This window comes from Onychomys torridus, chromosome 7 (genome assembly GCF_903995425.1).
Source record: "Onychomys torridus chromosome 7, mOncTor1.1, whole genome shotgun sequence".
Lineage (NCBI taxonomy): Eukaryota > Metazoa > Chordata > Mammalia > Rodentia > Cricetidae > Onychomys > Onychomys torridus.
In genome coordinates this window covers 64,226,702-64,250,588 of record NC_050449.1, presented here as the reverse complement: position 1 = coordinate 64,250,588, position 23,887 = coordinate 64,226,702, and the positions used below count along the sequence as shown (strand labels likewise).

Sequence of the window (23,887 nt, the reverse complement as noted above, 5' to 3'; positions counted from 1 at the left end):
TCTAAAAGAAACAAAAAACCAAGAGCAATAGCTGTGCTTCCAGGGGACCCAATTCAATTGTGCCCGCCTGGAGACAGCTCACAGCTGTCTGTAGTTCCAGTCCCAGGGGATCTGACACCCTCTACTGGCCTCTGAGGCACATACATGATGCACAGATGCATGCAGGCAAAACACCCATACACATAAATAAAATTTTAAGAGACGTGTGTGTGTGTGTGTGTGTGTGTGTGTGTGTGTGTGTGTGTACACGCGTGTGCGCGTACATTCAGAGAGAAAGACAGATATATACTAAAATTGTGCCCTACCTTTTTTTTTTTTTAAACTGAGGATCGAACCCAGGGCCTTGCGATTGCTAGGCAATGAGCTAAATCCCCAACCTGTGCCCTACCTTTTTAAGGTGCCACATATATTGAAAAGTTATACATTCATTAAAAAATGATAGCAGTGACTAGGGTGCTTCAGTGGCAGATTGGTAGCATCTGTGGTTTATGAAATCATTGGAGAAGTAGCCAACTTATTTATAGCAATTGAAGTTGGTGCATTCTTTGGGATCGCTATAGGTCATAGAAAGATGCTCAATATATATTGTAAAATGGAAAATAAAAAAGATTCAAGTCAGGCCTGGTGGCATAGGCCAGTAAATCTATTCAAGAGGCTGAGGCAGGAGGATCTCTAGTCAAGGCCAGCCTGAGCTACAGAACAAGGTCCAGCCAACCTGGGCAACTTAGTTAGACTTTATCTCAAAGACAAAAAGAAGGTCTAGAGAGATGGCTCAGTGGTAAAGAGCACTTTCTGCTCTTACAGAGGATGTGGGTCTGATTCCTAGCACCCACATGGCAGCTTACAACCCTCTGTAACTACAGTTCCAGGAACACCAACCAATACCCTCCTGGCTCCAGGCACACTTATCATACACAGATATGCATGCAGGAAACACACACACACACACACACACACACACACACACACACACACACACACACACACTAGTTTAAAAGGGGCTGGAGAATGAGTAGAGTGCTTGCTTGGCATGAATAAGGCCCTGGGTTCAATCCACAGTGCCACAAAAAGGAAGAAAGGAAGAGAGGGAAGGGAAATTCATAAGCATTCATGAGCATTGTATGTGTACATTGAAAGCTATGTAAGGTGAATAGTTAATTTTGATGTTCTCTGGGTAGAACTGAGGGGTCAACTTCATGAGCAACCTGTTGCCACAATGTTTAAAATTTTATAGTTAAAATATTTTATAAGCAGAAAGAATATTTTTTAAAAGGCAATTTATAATTTCTTTTTACAGGGGATTACATGCTTGAGGCAAAGCCAAAAGAAATTTCAGAAATTCAACGTGTAAATTATGAACAGGTAATAAACATGATTTTATATTAAAATATGTAATTTTGTGTTACAAATATACATTGTCTGTGGTTTGAAGTTTTTTCTATACAGGACTGGAGAGTAAATGTTTTAGGTTTTGCCAGTCACATACGTTCAAATCTATTGCTATTCTTTCTTTTTTTTTTAACTACCCTTTAAAAATGTAAAAAAAAAAAAAAATCTTAGCTCAGAGCCATATTTGGTTCAGAAGCTGTAATTTTTAGATTCCTGTTTTTATGAATTTATATGCTAATAATGTATCTATATCATCTTATAAATCTGTACAGAATAACTTGGCAGTTTTCTTGAAAATTTATTCTCAAGTGAATTTGTCATTGATTTATCTTTTCTTGTTTCATTTAAATTATTATCATTTTTTTCCAGTGCTGAGAATTGAATTCAGTACCTTGTACATCCCAGATAAACATTCAACCAGTCCTCAAGTTATGTTTAAGATAAGGTTGAGTAAATGCTGGCTGAGGTGTCAGGACACATTCTGCAGTTGTTTACTTTCAACACAGCCTCATTTTTGGTATGTTCTTTAGAGATCCTGCTCTGTAATGAAGGCACGGTAGGTTCAAAGTTGCCGAAGCAAGCTTTATCGTCTTCAGTTTTCTTTGTATTTGTCAATACAAGGAAGGAAAAAGAAATTAGCTTCTTTTTGTGAAAGGATGGGTCACCTGGGGAGGAAATGAATATCACTGGGGATTCATTCTCACTGTACAAGCAACTTTTAAAATATGGGACCAGCTGAGCATGGTGAAGCCTGATCTGCATAGATTTCCACGCCAACCAGGACTACACAATGAGACCCTCTCTCACAAAACAGTCATCAGGAGCAAATTCACAACAGAAAACAAAATTCATTTCTGGTTTTTTTAGAGTTTATCTTTGTATTTATTTATTTAGGCAGGATCTCACTGTGTAGACTTGGCTGGCCTGGAGCTCACAATGTAGAACAGGTTAGCCTCGAATTCACAGAGAACCTCCTTCCTCCGCCTCCAAGTGCTGGGACTAATTACAAAGTTTCTTGAATTTGAATGTTCATATAATCTTGTCCTTACACAACTGAAAAACCACTATCTTGCATTATAGGCAATCTGTAACTGAAGTCAACTTTGTGTGCTGATTGAAATTGTATTAGAGAAGATTGAAGCATAGCTCACAAGGACCTAGGTTTACAAATCAGTAACTCTCCCAAAAATTACTAGGAGAGTTTGTAGTTTAGAACAGTGATTTTCAAACAGTTCTTAGCAGTAGAAAAGTAGAAACCTCCTCTGAAATCTTAACATCAGTTTCTAGAATATAAAAATCATTAAATTATGTTTTTAATTGGTTTTTAAGCTAGCAGATAAAATAATGTGTCTCACTGTAGACTTTCCATGCATGCTTTGTTCTTATGTTACCCTCTCCTGCCTTTCATCTCCTCTGGCCCCATTTCTCCCCAGTAGCCCTTCCTACTTTCACTTCACATCAGTTCCATTCTGTCTTTTTTTCTCTTTCTTTCCCCTCACCTTTAGATTTCATCTTCCCCTTTCAGAGTCCTCTTTCTCATTTCATGACTGATGTCCACATAAAACCAGTAAATAATATTTTATAAGTATGACATGGTAAGGTTTGATTTATATCATTTATAAAGTTTATATAACTTCTTACTGAACTCAATGAGGCATTTTTGGATAACATCAAAACTCAAATTCAGAATAGTGGTTGGTCATTCTAGTATCGTATTACTTCTGTTGACGGTCTTAAGGATCCATTGACAAGTGTTTGCAAGTGACAGAGGATATATAAGGACTTAAGGCAAACATACCTGATCCCACTGAGATGATTCAGTGTGTAAAGGAACCTAATTCCTGGAGCCCACTTGGTGAAAGGAAACAGCAGGTTCCCTCAGGCTGTCCTCTGACCTCCACATGCATGTTGTGGCACCCATACACTCCTCCCCCAACCACAGTAAACAATTTTCAGACTGCCCTGTTCTTAAAATAAGTACAAAAAGTATTGGTGAAGTTAGTTCATGCTACCATTTACTTTAAGAATGGTGTGTAGCAAGCTACATGCTGGGTCTGAGCACCTGGTTTAAGCTCACAGGTGTCAGGCACCTGTTGTTTTTGTTTTGTTTTGTTCTGTTTTTTGGTCAGGCACCTGTTCTTAATGAGACTTTATATGAGCTGAAATGATCAGACCTACATTTGGAAAGACCAACACAGACCTGGGATGTTCACGTGAACTTCTGCCAAAGCCACCATGCTGACACCGCACACTTCCTAGCCTTGTCAGATAGACAAGGCTAAGAAAACACGGTGTGCATGACAACAGGTTTTCTTTTTATTTCGCTCATTTATTTTTGCAGTTGTAGGGTATTAAATGAGAGCCTTACACAGGTAGGTCAGGGCTCTATCACCAGGCTGCACCTTCAGCCTGACAAATTTTTAAATGATCACAAATGTGTTTGTAAAACATACTTAGGTTTAAGTTGGCTGTGACAGCACACCATTGTAATCTGAGTGATCAGGAGGCAGAGGTGGAGGACTGAAAATTCAAGGCCTGGCCTACATAGCAAGACTATCTGAAATAAATAAAAGTCTGTTTTGTATTTAAATTTAAAATACTTCCTTATGCTAGAAGTACTTGTGAGAGGAGATCTAAAACAGTTTTACTAGTACCTTTAAGGATCCAATAGTAACCTCTTCTTAGGGTATCAGCAGCCGTCTGTCCCTCACTCTTATTTTATACCATAATTATCAATTTGGAATTAGGAAGAAGTTGTCCAACTATTGTCTCTTTAATCTTTGTTTATAAATGTCTCTCTGTATTATCAGTTTTACTAATCTTGATGGTATTGACTGGTAGGAAATTGTTTACTGTTTTTTAAGACTTGGTCTACTATGGAGCCCATCCTGGCCTTGAATTTCCTACCCTCCTGCTCCCACCTCTCTAATGCTTGAATTACAGCATGCACTGGTTTTTATTTGTTCTATGAGAAGTAGCCTGTTTATTCTCATATTAAATGTTTTTTTGTTTTTGTTTTTGTTTTTTTGAGACAGGGTTTCTCTGTGTAGTTTTGGTGACTGTCCTGGATCTCACTCTGTACACCAGGCTGGCCTCGAACTCACAGAGATCCACCTGCCTCTGCCTCTCGAGTGCTGGGATTAAAGGTGTATACCACCACCGCTGCCGGGCTTGAATGTTAAAATAATCAGAAAAACAGGTTTTTAAATAATCTTCACTAAATGATTTGTGACTTTTATCAGAAAAACAGGTTTTTAAATAATCTTCACTAAAATGATTTGTGACTTTTATTTTTAATTCATTAATTAATACATTCATCCATGTACACGTGGCACAGTTTGCATGTGAAAGCCAAGAGGCTGACTTTGCAGGAAGCAGTTCACTCTTTCAGATGTGGGCTCCATCAACGAAGTTGGTGGTTAGACTTGTGCTGCAAGCACCATTACCACTCTGACCTGGGCGTTAGACTGTGCGATCTGTTTTCTGCCTCTCTCAGGCTTCACCTACAACTTCTTCCATTTATTCAGATCTACCCTTACTGGATTCTGCAAATATTGTAATATGCTCAGTTCTTTGTTTGTTTGTTTGTTTTGTTTTGTTTTGTTTTGTTTTTGTTTGTTTGTTTTTAGAGACAGGGTTTCTCTGTAGCTTTGGAGCCTATCCTGGACTAGCTCTGTAGACCAGGCTGGCCTCGAACTCACAGAGATCCACCTGCCTCTGCCTCCCGAGTGCTGGGATTAAAGGCATGCGCAACCACTGCCCTGTTTGTATCAGTTCTTTCGTTAGGATTGTTTTTATTGTTGTTGTTAGTGTGGTTTGGGGTTTTTGTTTGTTTTTCCAGACAGAGTTTCTCAGTGTAGTCCTGGCTGTCCTGGAACTCGCTCTGTAGACCAGGCTGGCCTGGAGCTCAGAAACCCACCTGTCTCTGCCTCCCAAGTGTGGAATTAAAGGTGTGTGCTACCATGGCCTGGCCAGAACTTAGTTTTCAAAGAGGCCTTTCTTTCTCCTCGTCTCCCCTCTTTCCCTTCTGGCCTTTTCCTTCCCCCATGTTCAGTATACTCAGCATACAATCAAGTCTAAGAAAAGCGTCAGTTCCCATGTGCCTCCTGTTCCCCTTCAGCCTGCGCATACAGCCTCTTCATTATGACCTTTCCACACCAAAGCAGTGTGTTGGCCACACACAAGGAAGGCCTCATCCAGGGCAGCAGGGTTAGAAGAGTGGCAAACTTCTAAAGGTTTTTCCTAATAGTCACAAGGTTGATGGCCTACTAAGGGGATTGAAGGTAATTTGGGCTTCGGATGTGCAACATTCCAACTGTTTACATGTTCTAATCAGTCAACATTGAAGAATCTATAACATGTGGTGGGTTTCTTCTAGGAACTTCAGTTCTCAGACTAACAACCCTACATCGACACAGGATTGTCACCCAAAGTCCATAGGTTGCATTAGGTTTCACCTCTGGTGTCACACTTTCTGTGACTTTTGACAAGTGTGTGATGGAATGTACCCTCCGGTGTGACACAGCACCAGTTACCAGAATGTCTCACTGTGTGCTGCTAGGTGCTCCTCCCTCCCTGATTAGAGTCTCCACAAGGTCAGCTGTTACCAGTGCCAGATTCCACGTGTGGAATCACCGTCTTTTCAGATCTGCTTCTGTTATTTAGTGATGTGTAGTTAGTTCTTCTGTATCCTTTTAGAGCCCAAGAGCTCATTTCTAGTTTTTAAATTGTAGTAAAACCACGTAAGATTTCATTCATCAGCCATCGTTTTCAATTGTACAATTTAGTGGTGTTAACTACATTCACACTGAGATATGAGAGAGCTCTAGAACTGTTTCATCATATGAGGCTGAATTCTATACCCCCCAAGCAATAACTTCATACTTTCACTCGTACTGACCTCCGTTCTACTTTCTGTTCTAGTCATTGTGGTTGCTTTACAATAATATAGAACAGAGTCATAAAGCATCTGCTCTTTGGGGAGCTTATTACATCCTTGAAGGTTCATTTGTGCCGTAGCATGTGACAGGAGTTCCTTCTTGTACCATTGATAATAATGTCATAGACATTTGCACTACTGCTTCTTAACTGTTGTTGAGCTGAGCCTGGGTCTTGAAGTGGCAGTCCTTAAACTTCAGACTTTTCCTAGAGATTTCCCAGTCTGAAAATAGATCCTTACTTCCTGCCACTCTGCCCAACCTCCTACTGCTCAGTTTTACTTGTTAATGCTTGGTATCATGTTGTACATTTACATGGCTTTCTCTTGTAGCACCATGCTAACTACCTGACAGGAGAAAACCTGTTATATTCACTATTGTATCACTGGAACTCAGATTAGTGCCTGGAACACAGTATGTACTTAATGAAAGTCTGTTAAGGGGCTGAAGATGTGGCTTGTCTAGCATGCACAAAGCCCTGGATTTGATCCCTAGTGCTGCAGGACTATAAGAGAATAAAAAAGAATAAAATAAAATCAGAAAATGAAAATAAAAGTGTTGAAGCAGGGAATAATGGATAAAGTGTAAGTTTTCACTTTTTTCTTTCTTTTCTTTTTCCTTTTTTTTTTTTTTAAAGAAATAGGGTTTTAAGCTGGGCAGTGGTGGCACACACCTTTAATCCCAGTACTCAGGAGGCAGATCTCTGTGAGTTTGAGGCCAGCCTGGTCTTCGGAGAGAGATCCAGGACAGGCACCAAAACTACATGGAGAAACCCTGTCTGGAAAAAAGAAAGAGAAAGAAAAGAAGAGAGGAAGGGGAGAGAGGAAGGGAGAGAGACAGAGAGAGAGAGAGAGAGAGAGAGAGAGAGAGAGAGAGAGAGAGAAGAAGAAGAAGGAGGAGGAGGAGGAGGAGGAGGAGGAGGAGGAGGAGGAGGAGGAGGAGAAGAAGAAGAAGAAAGAAAACAGAAAAAAGAAACAGGATCTTGGTGTGTTACTTAGGTTGGAAATCTTGGGCTCAAATGAGAAGCCTGCTGGAACTACAGGCTCATGTCACCTGTCAGCACATACAACTTTTTTTTTTATTGTAGTTCTTACTCAACTGAATTCTGCTTCTCCCCTTTGTATTTTTAGAATATGAGTGATGCGATGGCGATCTTGCACAAACTACAGACAGGCCTGGATGTGAATGTCAAGTTCACTGGGGTGCGAGTGTTCGAGTACACACCAGAGTGCATAGTCTTCGACCTTCTAGATATTCCTTTGTATCACGGGTGGTTAGTAGACCCTCAGGTAAGTAGTGTTTCAGTTGTGTAAATACAGGGGGCTTGAGAGATGGCTCAGTGGTTAAGAGCACTGACTACTCTTGCAGACAGGTCACAGTTGTCTGTAACTCCAGTTCCAGGGAATCTAATGCTTTCTTTTGACACATACAGCTGCCAGGCACGCCACTGGAACACAGACATACATGCAGGCAAAACACTTGTACACATAAAAACAACAGTCACAGCCAGGCGGTGGTGGTGCATGCCTTTAATCCTAGCACTCGGGAGGCAGAGGCATGTGGATCTCTGTGAGTTCAAGGCCAGCCTGGGCTACCAAGCGAGTTCCAGGAAAGGCGCAAAGCTACACAGAGAAACCCTGTCTTGAAAACCGCCCCCCCCCAAAAAAAAAGTCACATAAACACAAATGCAGGAAAGTTCATCTAAATTTATATATTTTAATATGAATATACTTGCTCTTTGACCTGGAATTAGCAAAACCAAGATAGACACTGTCTTCCAGGGCTCCCAACCTGCTTAAGACTTTGACTGCAGAGTCAAGTAAAGAATCCCTCACTTTTCACATCAATTGGCAGTTTAGAGAGTTTTCCAAAATATCCTAAGATTGAATAGTTTGTTAGAACCCTTATGGTAGTTTGAAAGAAAATGGCCTCCAAAGGAAATGGCAATATTGGGAGGTGTGGCTTTGTTGGAGTAGGTGTGGCCTTGTTGGAGGAAGTGTGTCACAGTGGAGGCAGGCTTTAAGGTCTCTTGCTTAAGCTTTGCTCAGTGTCACAGTCATTGCCTGCAAGATGTAGGACTCTCAGCTACTCCTCCAGCACCATGACTGCCTGTGTGCCACCATGTTCCCATCATGATGATGATGGACTGAACCGCTGAAACTGTGAGCTGCCAATTAAATGTTTTCCTTTATAAGAGTTGCTGTGAGGCTGGAGAGATGGCTCAGAGGTTAAGAGCACTGGCTGCTCATTCAGAGGTCCTGACTTCAATTCCCAGCAACCACATGGTGGCTCACAACCATCTGTAATGAGATATGATGCCCTCTTCTGGCATGCAGGCAGAACACTGTATACATAATAAATAAAACTTAAAAAAAAAAAAAAAGTTGCTGTGGTCATGGTGTCTTTTCACAGCAATAGAAACCCTAACTAAGACAACCTTCTTGGGTGTATGTGGTGATAATGTGTTCCCCAAAATATTGTGCACCCTAATAAACTAGATACAGAGGCTAGAAAATGGTGGCACACACACACCTTTAATCCTGTCACTTGGGAGGCAGAGATCCATCTGGATTTCTGTGAGTTTAAGGCCACAGTGGAAACAGCCAGGCATGGTGACTCACGCCTTTAATCCCAGGAAGTGATGGCAGAAAGCAGAAAGGTGAGGATCAGGAACTAGAGTCCTGTTAAGCTTTTAGGCTTTTAGCAGCACAGTTCAGCTGAGATCCATTTGGATGAGAACACAGAGGCTTCCAGTCTGAGGAAACAGGATCAGCTGAGGAACTGGTGAGGTGAGGTGGCTGTGGCTTATTCTGCTTCTCTGATCTTCCAGCATTCACCCTAATACCTGGCCCTGGGTTTGATTTTATTAAGACCATTTAAGATACATGCTATAGGTGTACCATTGCATGCAAATAATTCAGCTTATTACTATAATGATGCACACAAGAGAAATCAGATACAGGTTCATATTAACCAAGGGAAGATGCATAGGACAGAATCTAGGAAGGTTTTACCTGGGAAGCTCCTGTCCTCTAAGCATGTTGCCCTCCTGGAATTGGTGTATGGCAGTATCATAGAACGTTGCTAATCCTAGAACTCAGCCTCCAGAGTTCAAGTTTTTTATGATTGATTGCCAGTGTGATTGATCCCAGGAAGCAAGACTTGATGCCGCATTGTTCAAGGGGGCCTCCATGAGTCACTGGCTCTAGTGTGAGCTGCAGGTGTAGCATGAAGGCTTTCCCATGTATAGCACCATTGGTTTTGTTACTAGAGAAATCCAAGAGCATAGAGGTTACCACCCCAGGAGTCTGGAAAGGCCAGACCTCTCCTTGGTCAAGAGCATAAAATTAAAGAGAGATTTTCTAATTTCCCTGACTTTTATTTTAAAGGCCACTGCCATATCCTCATCATTCTAATGTGTGAAAGGATTCTGCACCTTTCTGTATGTCCAGTGACTGCTAGTATTTAATAATCTATATTCTGTCTCTTGCTGAGTATACCAGGGTCCTGACTTGAAGTGCAGGACACACTCCAGCATAACCAAACAAAGTTTTAAGAATAGTTCAGTTAGAAAGATGTGGGCAAAGGTAAGGGAAACAACCAAGGAATAGTGAAGCATCTTAGAGCTATCTGCAGCCAGGAACCATTTCCTCTGAACTCTGAAAAGACAGTGGTTAAATCCCAGCAACACCACTTGCTGAAGCATGAGAGGACAGTCCAGAAGGGAATACAGTCACTACCAAGTGTGGATAGCAGCAAGATAGACAGGAAGACCTAGCCTGCTGCCCCCACTCTCTAGTGTCCTTTACTACCATGCATTAGTCAAGCTGAGTGAAAGTAAAGAGGCAGCTTTAGAATAGAGTGCAGAGACGGTCTTGGAAGAACCAAAGGAAGAAACAGCTTCTTTCTTATGTGTAAAGTTGTTTTATTTGGTTGGTTTCTTTATTTCTTTTCTTTTTTTTCCTGAGATAGGGTCTAACTATATAAATCAGGTTAGCTTGGAACTCACAGAGCTCCACCTGCCTGCCTTCCAGGTGCTAGGATTTCAGGCATATACCACTGTGCTTAACTTTTTCTATGAGGGTTGAAGATTAAACTCAGGCCCTCATCCTCGGATGGTAGTACTGAGTCATCTCCTAGCCCCATGCCTGCATTTTTAACCATTAATGATGTTGAACATATTTTCCCAATCTTATTTGCTGTTAGTATATCCTCTTATAAAATCTCTTTTTTCCCTCCCTTTTTCCCCTCCAATTTTCTAATTATATTGGTGTTTTTAGTTTTTTGAAACAGGGTCTCTATATATAACCAGAGCTGATATAGAATTTGCAATTTTCTTGCCTCTGCCTTCTGAGTACCAGGTTGCAGGTGTGTGCTAACATACCTGGCTTCAAGGAGTTTTTACTTTAATTTTTATGTGTCTCTGTGTATGGGTGTGCATACATGTATCACATATGTGCAGATACTTGCAGAAGCCAGAAGAGGGTATGGGCTCCCTGGAGCTTGGTTGTTAGTCACATGATGTAGGTGCTGGGAATCAAACTCAGGTCCTTAACTATTGAGCCATCACTCAGTGATTTATTGAAACCTAGTTCATTGATTTTTTTTCTCTATAAGTCCAACAACTCTTTCTAGCTCTAAATCTTGACTGTTTCTTGCTGTGGTTTTCCTTGCCAAATATACTATAGTTTTATTTATTGTACTTAAGTCTATGACCCATTTTGAGTTAATTTTGAGGACTTGAGTTGTTGGATGTGAATATTCCCTTGCTCTGGCACATTTCACGTGTAGTTGTCACCTTAATCAATTTTTTGAATAGTTTTATCATCTTGAAAAGAAACTCAGCTGGGCGGTGGTGGCGCACGCCTTGAATCCCAGCACTTGAGGGGCAGAGGCAGGAGGATCTCTGAGTTTGAGGCCAGCCTGGGCTACAGAGCTAGTTCCAAGACAGCCAGAAAAACCCTGTCTTTGAAAAACCAAAATAAATAAATAAATAAATAAATCTTTGAGAGAGAGAGAGAGAGAGAGAGAGAGAGAGAGAGAGAGAGAGAGAGACAAGAAGAAGAAGAAGAAGAAGAAGAAGAAGAAGAAGAAGAAGAAGAAGAAGAAGAAGAGAGAAGAGAAGAGAAGAGGAAGAAGAAAAGAAAAGAAAAGAAAAGAAAAGAAAAGAAAAGAAAAGAAAAGAAAAGAAAAGAAAAGAAAAGAAAGGAAAAGAAACTCTATATCTGTTAGCCATCAGCCTCTAGTCTTTGTAACTTTCCCAGTCTGATTTGCCTGTAAAGATTTAGCTATCCTGGGCACTTCATGTAAATGAAAACATGTAATATGTGATCTTTCTTACTTCTTTATTTATGTGCCTATGCATGTAAACTTTTGTGCTCACAGAGATCTACCTTGCATCCTCCTGAGTGATAGGATGTATAATTTTGATGAGACCCAATTTATCTATTTTAATTTTGTCTTTTGTGTGGTCGCCTAACCACAAGTCACAAATGTGAATTCACATATGTTTTAGTGTTTACATTTAGGAATATGATGCATTTTGAATTAGTTTTTCTGTATCTGGAAAGGACCTAACCGTATTCTTTTGCCTGTCAGTATCCCATTGCCCTGTTAGTTGCTGAAAAGATCCTTCAAGACCTACTGAATTGTCTTGATACTCACTTGTAAAGTAACCTCTTTTTTTATTTTCTTTTTTGTTTATTTTATTTAATTAATTTTTTTAAACATGTATATTTTTTCTCCTTTTTTATTTATTATATTTGTGTTTTAATTTTACATATCAGCCATGGGTTCCTCCCCCTTCCTGCCCCTGCCCCCACCTTCCCCCCAGTGCCTCCCCTCCATTCCCATCTCCTCCAGGGCCAAGACTCCCCTGGGGATTCATTTAAACCTGGTGGATTCAGTACAGGCAGGTCAAGTCCCCTCCTTTCAGGCTGAGCAAAGTGTCCCTGTGTAAGCCCAAGGTTCCAAACAGCCAGCTCATGCACTAAGGATAGGTCCAGGTCCCACAGCCTGGATGCCTCCCAAACAGTTCGAGCTATTCAATTGTCTCACTTATCCAGAGGGCCTGCTCCAGCTGGGGGCTCTACAGCCTTTGGTTCATAATAATTCATGTGCTTCCATTCGTTTGGCTATTTGATGTGGAGCAAGGGGAACTCTCCTCCCCTGCTGGTGGGAATGCAAGCTTGTACAGCCACTTTGGAAATTAATATGGCGCTTCCTTAGAAAATTGGGAATCCATCTCCCCCAAGACCCAGCTGTAGCACTCTTGGGCATATACCTAAGGAATGCTCAATCATACCACAAGGGCATTTGCTCAGCTATGTTCATGTCAGCATTGTTTGTAATAGCCAGAACCTGGAAACAACCTAGATGCCCTTCAACTGAAGAATGGATAAAGAAAATATGGTACATATACACAATGGAGTACTACTCAGCAGAGAAAAACAATGACACCATGAGGTTTGCAGGTAGGCTACCTAAAAACAGGACCCTAGGAAAGACACAGGGATCGCCCAATGACAGAGAAATGGATGAGATCTACATGAACAACCTGGATGACAGTGGGAGTAATGAAGGGCAAGGTTCGAGGGGAAAGAAAACTTAGGGGAGCAGGAGATCCCAGCTGGATCAAGAACAGAAAGGGAGAACAAGGAATAACAGACCATGATAAATGAAGACCACATGAGAACAGGAATAGGCAGAGTGCTGAAGAGGTCCCCAGAAATCCACAATGATACAACCACTGAAGACTACTGGCAATGGTCGAGAGAAAGCTTGATCTGACCTAGTCTGGTGATCAGATGGCCAAACACCCTAACAGTTGTGCTGGAACTATCATCCAATAACTGATGGAAGTGGATGCAGAGATCCTCAGCCAGGCCCTAGGTGGAGCTCCAGGAGTCCAATTGTCGAGAAATAGGAGGAACTGTAAGAGCAAGAATTGTTGATACCAAGATTGGAAAAGCACAGAGACAAATAGCCAAACGAATGGAAGCACATGAATATTTTATTTTCTTAAATCTCCAGTATAATTACAGTAAGGTGAAATCATGATGGGTATTTGTTGGCTTTTTTTTTTTTTTTTGACAGAGTCTTATATAATAGCCCAGTTTGACCTGGAATTCACTATGTAGACCAGGCTGACCTTGAATCCACAGCAATCCTGTCTCAATTTAATCCAGGCTTTTATGCTATAGACTTTGCCTAATACCACTTCCTGCCTTTCTCCAACATTCTTACTCTACCCCAGTGACACTTGATGTTTTTCTGTTAGCTAAGCAGGTCAGTTCATTCCTCTCAGAGCTGCCGATGTTGCTGCAGGTCTTGGCATGGAACCCAGAGCCCTGTGCATGCCAAGCAAGTCTCCACTCTCAGGCCAGCTCAGTTTTGTACTGACTGGATTATTCCCTGGGGACTGCTATTCTCCCAGTACCTTGTTCTCCCAGGTCTTCACATTTTTGGTTCTTTATATTTCAAAAGTTCTTGTCAAATATTATTTTGTAAAAGATACCCTACCTAAAATTATTACTCTCCCTCTTCTCAGCCATTTTATCTCCCTTTACTATGTTTTTATCATTTATTAATAACTATAATTATTACCTATTCATTTACCTGACTGACTGCCATTTTCCAATAAATGCTTATTTTAGGGGATCTAATGTCTCAATGTTTAGAATAGTGTGTATCACACAGTAGGTGCTTAATAAATATTAACTGATAAAGTGCATTGTGCCTGCTTTAGCTATAGAGAAAGAGAGGCATCATGGCAGAGGTTGTCCATACCCTCCATCCCTGTCGTTTCTAAAATCAACTGGTATTCAAGGCAATAAAGGGGTAGTTCACTTTAACAAGGACATCTGTGTTTTGTCCTGGACTAGCTCTGTAGACCAGGCTGGCCTTGAACTCACAGAGATCCACCTGCCTCTGCCTCCTGAGTGCTGGGATTACAGGCGTGTGCCACCACTGCCCAGCCACATCTGTGTTTTGATTGGCACTCTATCACTGAGGATATCACTAAAAGTCAACCATGCCCAGCATTTTACACATTCTGGATGTATCCTGGCAGGTATCAATACCAGGTAGTTTCACTTCTTGTAAGTCACATGACAGCCTGAGGAACAGTAGACTGAGTTCTTAAAAACAAAATTCATATCATTTGTTTGTATGTGTAGCTGTAAGTTGTCCAGTATACAGTTGAAGAATATACTTACAGAAAAAAACAAACTTCAGTGTAGTACAGAGAAGGCTTATTGGGTACTTCTGGTCTAGGCAGAGGTTCCTAAGAGAAGTCTCAGTACTCTAGGTCTGTTTCACTCCCTTTCTTTCCAACAAATCCTGTTGATCTGAAGAGAACAAGAAAAGACAAAAGCTTAACAAACCTTCCAGGCCAGGCAGTGGTGGAGCACGCCCTTAATCCCAGTGCAGAGGAGGCAGTGGCAGGGGGATCTCTGAGTTCAAGGTCAGCCTGGTCTACAGAATGAGTTCCAGGATGGCCAGGGCTACACAAGAGGAACCCTGTCTCAGAAAAAAAAAACAAAAAAACAAAAAAACAACTTCAGAACTGGATGCTTCTTTGAATTCTAATTCTGTGGTCTGTAAATAGCTATCTTGCTTGGGTGTAGTAATGCACACCTTTGATATCAGCATTTGGGAGACAGAGGCAGACAGATCTCTCTGGATTTGAGGCTAGCATCGTTTACATAGAGAGTACCAGGACAGTTAGGGCTACATAGAGAGACCTTGTCTCAAAAGAGCAAAGTATCTTGCAGATAAATACCTATAGTCACCTGAATAATGGACACTAGAATTCAGACACTGAGAAGATATTGCCAAATGATTAATTGGTAACCAATTTTTGTTTGTTTGTTTTGAGACAGAGTCTCAAACATCCTATTCTGGCCTCAAACTCACTACGTTGTAACAGAGGAATCACCTTGGACTCCTAATCCACCTGCCTCCACCTCCCAAGTGCTAAGGTCTCACATACACGCCACCACACCCCTGTAACTGGCCTCTTGAAAGCAAAGGTGCAGGCTAGATGATAATAGGAAGGCATCAATGAACTGAAGAAAACAAACTCTAGTCCATAATTCTGTCCTTATAAAGTCACTTTTCAAAAATGAAGCAGTTTTTTTTTTTTCAAATTGTATTTTAGTAATTTGCTCTCACTAGACCTTTATTAGTATAAATATAAATAAGCATTTGGACATGAAGCAAAATCACTATATATAAAGAAAAACTGGATATATTATATGTAACATAGATAAATCTAAGTGACTGATGATCACCAAATAGCATGATCTTTTGGGTACTCAAATCTTCTAAACTCTGCAGAAATAATAACAGAAGTTAGAAGAATTAATGAAATTAAGGTTTCCAAGGATCTAGAGCTAATTGTTAAAGAAGAAAATAATTAACAATCTCTGTTTCTAATTCTGTGGTAAGCCTTGCTTTGTTACTAATGCTGGCCTCCGAAAATACTTAAAAAGACAATGACTGTGGGCTAGATTAAAACTGATTTGTGTTTTGCTGTTGATGAGATATATATATATATTAAGGAAAAAGAAATGCCTCAAAATTATTAAAGAAAAGTGACGGGCAGATGGCATGGGCATTCTGAGTTTGAGGCCAGCCTGAGATTTATAAGACTCCCCCAATCTCAAAAAAAAAAGTAAAATAAGTGTGAAAGTGTCACAGGTGGAAGGGTGGTTTAGCATGTGCCACCACACGGTTTGAAAACATCTGTGTTTTATCTGAACACTGGGTTTTTCTATTTTTGTTTGATGTGCATGGATGTTTTATCTGCCTATATGTCTGTGTATTGCATGTGTGTAATGCCTGTGGAGACCAGAAGAGGGTGTTGGTTTCTGGAACTGGACATTTGTGAGCACCTACCTAGGTGCTGGAAAGGAAACTCAGGTCCTCTGGAAAAGCAGCCAGTGCTTTTAACTGCTAAATCATCTCTCCTCTACCCCCTGGATTTTCTTATTTTTCCTCCTTAATACCTCATGTATTGTAGTTGCTTTTTTATGCATTTTTGTAGTCTTTATAGTTGCATGTAAGAACTATCATTTTGCATAATTCAAATATAACTGTGCTGTAGTTTTCATGTGTTAGACTTGAGCTGTTAAACAGAAACTGCTGGGTTCTGCCTTCTGTACTGACATTCTCATAAGCCTTTCTATTTAGTGTTGTGTTACGACAGAGGCTTACAAAGTGATGGGATTGTTTTTGTCACTGTTTCTAATCTTGCCAGGGCTAGTAAGACAGTCATTTGTTTTCCAGATTGATGACATTGTAAAAGCTGTTGGCAACTGCAGTTACAACCAACTGGTGGAGAAAATCATCTCCTGTAAGCAGTCAGACAACAGCCAGTTGGTTAGCGAAGGTGGGTGAGTGCTGCTGATACCTGGTCAAACAATTTGCCTTGAAATTTATTTCATAGTTGTAAATTTCTTGGATAGGATTTCTAAAACTGTAAGTGGTTTCGGGCAGGAGAGATGGCTCAGCGGTTAAGAGCACTGGCTGCTCTTCCAGAGGTCCTGAGTTCAATTCCCAGCAACCACATGGTGGCTCACAACCATCTGTAATGAGATCTGGTGCCCTCTTCTGGCCATGCAGACACAGCACTGTATACATAATAAATAAATAAATCTTTAAAAAAAAAAAAAACTGTAAGTGGTGGCTCTTTTAGGAATTAAAGAGAAGCATCTGTAGACATGCAGGGAAGGATTCTTCTAGAGCCCTCTTCCGCTGGCTGTAAAGTCAGGGCAGGGTGCTACAGAAGGCTTTGGACCACTTGCAGCTTTGGCACGATCACACGTCCAGTGATTATTACTGGGCTTACTGACCCTGAACCTCTACCTGAAGAGGGTGTATGTATTTTCCACCATGTCTCAGTGCAGTTCAGTATGAAATTCTCATTCTGGAGCACAAGTAACTGACTAAAATTATTAAATTCACTGTCACAGAGACAGGTCATCATTTTTTCAGGGTTTTCCTCCTTTGGAGCCCCTCCCATTCTCGAGTTCTTTGCCACTTTTCCTCAATAAATCTACATTTACTCTGCTTAAAAAATATATAACATTTTTCAGATGTGCTCCAGTTAATAGTGAGTAAAGCGATTTGAAGCCAGAATGCTCTAGGGCTGGAAGCCAGTTGGATAAACTTTCACCACCATTCCCTCCACTGCTTCCTACAAGAACATAGTGAGGCTGAAGTAAGTTCACCTTCCTTAGAATGAAAAAGAAAAAAAAGGAAAGGAAAGGAAAGAAGAGAGAGAGAAGTAGGAGAAGGAGGAGGAGGAGGGAGGAAGGAAGGGAGAGAGAGAGAGAGAAAGAAAGAAAAATCAAAAGATGAGAGGCAAGAGGATGAGTCTGCCACTCTCACTCAGACATAGTTTTTCAACATGCAGCATAATAAAAATTGATTACAGTCAACATACTTTTAGAAATTAAAGCTAGTGACTATAAGGATATATAATAGGCTAGGGACTGGGCAAGATGGCACATACCTTTAATATCAGCACTCAGGAGGCAGAGGGAAGAGGATCTCTGTGAGTTTGAGGCCAGCCTGGTCTACATAGCAAGTTTCAGGACAGCCAGGACTACACAGAGACCCCATCTCAAAAGCAAACAAACAAAAGAATGTGCTATGCTAGGGAGATGACTCAGTTGGTAAAATTCTTGTGTAAGACCTGTGTTGGATTTCCTACATCCCACATAAAAACTAAAGCCTTCAAAGACAGGAGCATCCTGGGGCCAGCTGGTCAGCCAGTCTAGCTAAATTGCTGAGGACCCTGTCTCAGACACAGTGGATAGCAACTGAGACAGGTACTCTATACCAACCTCTGGTCCTCCACATGACTACCACACACCACAAAACAAAAGATTATGTAAGAGCATAGAGAAAGATGTGTGCACAAATCTTACCTTGACAGATTCTACTAATCATATTAATTATCCAGGAGCTTAATATATTTATGCAAAAATAGAAGTAATAAAAAGTTATCCCTGTCTTTTACTTGAAAAGGTAACATAAGCATATAGGAATATTGATCATTGCTTTGAGTGACATCTGTTTTATTACAATTTAAGGCAAAAATGTTTAAATTTTAGGAAGGAAATGAGCAATAAAGCTATCATAAAAATGTTTTCTGCCAGATGTAGTGTCTCATGCCTCCTCTAATCCCCCGGCTTTAGAGTCTGAGTTTGAGTCCAGCCTGAACAGTGTAGCTACATAGTGAGTCCAGGCCAATATGGGCTACAGTGTGAGATCATCTCCAAACAAACAAGAAAATCTTTTTTCTCTCCATACTCCTTTCTTTCTACATTCCTGGTGTCAGATACATTCCTGAAAAGAAGACTATAAAGGAAATTTCTGTCTATGAAATCTACTTTATCAACAACACCCAATGTACTATTATGACTATACTATTCTAGGATTGGTGAGATGGCCCAGAGGTAAAGGCACTTCCTACAACAAACCTGATGACCTTAGTTTGATCCTCAGAACCCATGGCAGAAGGAGAGAACCAATCCTGAAAGTTGGCCTCTAGCTTTTACATGCATCCAGTAACTTATACGCACAAAACACATACACACTCTATAATAATAATAACAATGATCTTTAAAAATATAATTCTACTCTTCTGTGGTAATTAAAAGAACAGTAAGATTCAGAAAGTGGTAAGAAATAGAATGATATCATGAAAAGGAGTTTGGGTGTGCATGTTATGGGTAAGAAGCCACTGGAAACAGCCTGACAGCAACCTTCGCATGCCAGGCTGCAATTCTACAGGGATAAGAGTTGGTAACACACTAATTAAATATTCTTCCATCACTTCTCTTTTTCTCCCTAACCTGATAGTGTAAGTCATTGTTTCTCTGACACTGACTCCCCAGGATAATGGTTAGGTGTAGGTACATAGTGTGGATAATTGGGAAGAAAATCTTGGCAAAAGCAAGAAGGGATCACCTACCCTGCAGTGCATCGAATTTTCGGGTGCATATACCATGCATGTTTATTATAAAGTCCTTGATAGCCAGTATGATAGCAGTGAAAGTCTATATGATTTTTTTTATACTAAGAAGTAATCATGTGTGAAGTTTAACACAGTTTGGAAGCTGGGATAGTTTTCTGATGATAAGAAATAGCAATATGTAGTGCATTTGAAATAATACCAGTTATGACTTGTATAAGGCCCCAAAGTTCACACAAACAAGGAAGAGCCACACTGGCTGTTTTTACTCACATTCCAGCAATTTCTTCCTACATGGCTTGTGGTCATACCATCTTGATTCATGTTCAAGAAGTAACCTGGTTCCTTTTTATGTAGCCTTCGACTGTATTTTCCTTTTGAATCAATAAAATATCCAAACTGGCTTATTTCTAGTCTTAGAAGCTTTAGTCTTAAATGACAACTACTTTTGTTTTATTTTTAATCCAAACATATGCCATTGAAGCCTCAGAATATAAGAAATACTTTACCAGCATTCTTTTTGGTGGGGAAGAATGTTATATAGCTGGTGTTGGCAGAAGCAGCTTTTCTCTTGGGTGCTGACACCTTGTGAACACAGCTCAGCGTTGTTATAGTGAACAGAGGTTCATGTCTGCTTCCTCTTTTGAATGGCCATACCTTCTTGAATCTGATTCTTCTAATGATTGCTTGTGACAGGAAAATAAGAATCAATACGAAAACCCCACACAGTACCAGCTGCCAGACTTCCCCAAAGCCAGTCATTTAGTTTCACATCTTTTAGAAGTAACTTCTTAACAACTATTCCTAGGATAAACACAAACTTATGAAACTAACTCTAGGATATTTACTCATTTATTCAAACTTTTTTTTGCCTGATTGCATTCATATTGTCTTTATTAAGTAGTGGCAAGAATTATTAATTTATTAAGTAATATCCATCATTTTTCTTTGCCCAACTTTTATTTTGATACATCTCAAACATAAAAAGATTCTCTTGGTGAACATTCACTTGCTCTTAATTCACCACTTCTTCACATATTGAATACCTGCCTTTTTTCTGTATTCCTACACAACACATTGTTCCTTCTGACATCATATTAGAGCTAGTTGCAAGTGTCACATCCCTTCACTCATGAGTGTGTCATCATTGTCTCTTGGAAAGAAAGGATTCTGTGTAACTTTCCCATTGTGATCACAGTGACCTCAGGCAAGGCAGTGTCACTGCTGTGTTACATAGTATGTTGTTCGTATGCTTCTTTCCCTGGTTTTCTTAGCCATGCCTCTAGCTCTCCATCTCTTCCAATGTACACTCCAGCCAAGGACCAGTCAGCAGTTGTAACAGCTGCCATTTAGAATAGGTCCCTATTTTCATTTTCCTTTCTTTTCTTTCCTGCTTTATTTTAAACCTTTGTTTTGTTCTTTGAGAATTTCATACAATTGTATTCTTTCCTGATCCCCAACTCCTTCCAGATCCTTTCCTCTCCCTATCCACCCAACTTCATGTTCTTTCTCTATAGTGGGATCTGATGTCCTATTTGGCCATAAATGTGTGTGTGTGTGTGTGTGTATGTGTGTGTGTGTGTGTATAATATTTTTTTAAAAGCCACCAAAAAAAAGGGGGGGATCTGTTGTGTGCTGGTCAAGCACTCCCAAGCATGGGGCCTGCCCTGGAGTGTGGGGGATATACCTAGTGTCATTCCATTGAAGAAAATTGATTTTTTTTTCCCTCTCCCTAGAGAAATCTAGCTGGTACTCACTGCAAGTTTCACGTCTACTGGCTAGCATTCATTGTGGTAGAAGGTGCTATATACACTACTGGATAAGTAAAGTAATTGTCAGTATCACCGAGCTATAAACCCTGTGATCTGTAATAACAACCTGCCAGCAAGATATCCCCACTGGTACAAATAGTGGCTTGAATGGTATAGGAGTAACCAACCACTTTTTGGTGGGATTGTAAGGTCCACTCCATGAGATGGAACCCATATCTGATACTGTTCATGAGACCAGGAACCTGACATTAGATAGGTCATGGGCCCAAGGGAAAACCTACTACTACTATTCTGCTAATGAACAAAGCAATAAAACAACTCCTAATGACACATTGCTATACTCATGGATCAATGTCTTGTTCAACCCACATCAGAAAAACTTTTTTTCTTTTTTTTGTTTTTTTTTTCGAGACAAGGTTTCTCTGTAGCTTTGGAGCCTGTCCTGGACTAGCTCTGTAGTCCAGGCTGGCCTCGAACTCAGAGAGATCCACCTGCCTCTGCCTCCCAAGTGCTGGGATTACAGGCCTGCACCACCACCGCCTGGCCAGAAAAACTTCTTATAGCATATGGTAATTAACATAAAGCTCCACAACTGGGCAACATGCAGAAAGAGAGAGACTTTGGAGTGTTCAGCCCTGAAAGAAATGTCTTATCATAGCCCCTCCCTGTCAAAGTTCGGGGATCTACATGAGAGAGGGAGTGGAAGAGTCGAAGCCAGAGGTAGAGGATGATTTTAAGGAAGCAGCACTGTCCAGGAACAGCAGGGCAGATGCACATATGAACTCCTAGAGACTGTGACAGCATGCGTAAGACAAGCTCAATCAGATAACACCTCCAACCCAACCTCCTACAAAGGAGAGAGCATTGACACAAGTTCTACTGCTAGCCAAGAAGCTATTCTTTAAAACTTTTTAAAAACTTGTTATTTTTTATTTGTGTGTGTACACCCCATATATGAGGGTGGCCATTGAGGCCAAAAAGGGACATTAGATCCCCAGGAGTTGGAGTTACAGGCAGTTGTGAACCATCAGATGTGGGTGCTAGAAACCAGACCTTGGGTCCTTTGCAAGATCAGTATGTGCTTTTTTTTTGGGGGGGGGTTGTTTGTTTGTTTGTTTGTTTGTTTTTGAGACAGGGTTTCTCCATGTAGTTTTGGACCTAACCTGGATCTCGCTCTGTACACCAGGCTGGCCTTGAACTCACAGAGATCTGCCTGGCCCTGCCTCCCGAGTGCTGGGATTAAAGGCGTGCACCACTGTCTGTCCATATGTGCTTGTAGCCACTGTTCCATCTTTCCAGCCCCCTTTAAAACTCTCCTGCACTTGTGGCACTGCTCCACAGCCCTTCTCTGCTCAGCCCACCCTCATCTACCCCCACTCTTCTCTACCAACATTTTTCAATAGTGAAGACCAGAATTTCATAGACCAGCCCCAACTCTGACTTACCTGATTGTTCTCTTCTGAGTAGACAGGTGATATAATTTTGATTGGAATGCCACACAGATGACATCCTCCATAGTATTCTTCTTACTGCATCAAATTGGGTGCATGAGTCAGATTATTCAGTGTTGGTTATATTTAAACTTCAGTGAGGTAGAATAGGCCAAATATCTTTATTGTAAAATCACCCTTTACACTTTGTAATTAATAAGTAATAATATATAATTAATAATGTGTCATAAGGCTTTGAAACTGTGTGAGTAGCCTTCTCTCTAAGAATTGTATACTCAATAGATTGGTAACCATTGATTTTTAACTGAATCAATTATGGTTATGGTGGTTATTGTGTTTTTATTATTCCTTTTTTACTCATTAGCTATTATTCTGTAAAAAAAAAATCTAATTAGTTATTCAAAGTTGAACCTAGTGTAGCCTTACCCATATGGGATTAAAATTACCATTTAAGAGACAACAAAAGAATTAGGAAACATTATATTTTTAAACTCTTAATAAGTTTATGCCTTATGATTTGGGGTGATATGTAATTCAGGTGGAATTTATAATCATCTCTGCACTAAATTGGCAACATTTTAATACCAATAATAATTCTTTTGAGTCCAGTTTTCATTTTGCCATAACTACTTTGGGCAAATCATCTATTTCCTGTGAGCCTATTTCCTAGTCTATAAAAAGAAGACTGAAAAAGATGTGTCTATTGTTCATTTTTTAATTTCACACCAACATAATGGTAGTGTGTTCTGCCTCCAGAGAACTTTTTTGTATTTTCTCAAGGAAGCATTTATGAGCATAGATACTGAAGCCAGGAGTACTTTTGAGCAAATGGTGCATCCTTTAGTGTAGTACACAATAGTAATAGCTTGACTACATCCTGGTGACCAGGTGATGGCGATAACATGAAGGGAAACTCATATTTCCCAGTGCATAGACGCAAGTGTGTGCTGTAACCCTCAAACTCTGCCCTCCATAACCAAGTCCTGGTTGTTGTGCTGCATTGTAACTTTCTAACTCCTTTGAACTCCAAGTGCCCTCCCCTGACAAAAACGTAATAGAAAAGGAGTGCCCTAACCTGCCTTGCTCAGCTACACTGGGCTTGCATGATTCCCACCAAGTTATTTTCAGCCTCTTATTGAAGTATCTCTTAAGACAAACTCAACTTGACTCCCTGCACCTCTTGGTGTGCTCTCTGCCTCTCTGCCTCTATCTCTCTCTCTATCTCTAGTTTTTTGAAACAAGGTCTCACTGTGTAGCCCTGTATGGTCTGGAACTCACTTTTTAGACTAGGCAGGCCTTGAACTTCAGAGACTGAAGGCATACGCTACCATGCCTGGCCTTAGCTCTCTTATA

General features: G+C 40.5%; 1 protein-coding gene across 3 annotated transcripts in view; it reads left to right on the top strand.

The window, feature by feature from the left end:
* The window catches only part of Mindy2 (MINDY lysine 48 deubiquitinase 2), a 61,284-nt gene that overhangs the window by 24,223 nt on the left and 13,174 nt on the right, over nucleotides 1-23,887 (top strand). For 2 of the 3 annotated variants that reach the window (XM_036192253.1, XM_036192252.1), the window contains exons 3-5: nucleotides 1,298-1,362; nucleotides 7,457-7,615; nucleotides 16,617-16,719. In XM_036192253.1, coding sequence (XP_036048146.1) covers nucleotides 1,298-1,362; nucleotides 7,457-7,615; nucleotides 16,617-16,719 — 327 coding nt within the window. The remainder of the gene's footprint in view (nucleotides 1-1,297; nucleotides 1,363-7,456; nucleotides 7,616-16,616; nucleotides 16,720-23,887) is intronic. The other variant, XM_036192254.1, reaches the window with a different exon arrangement.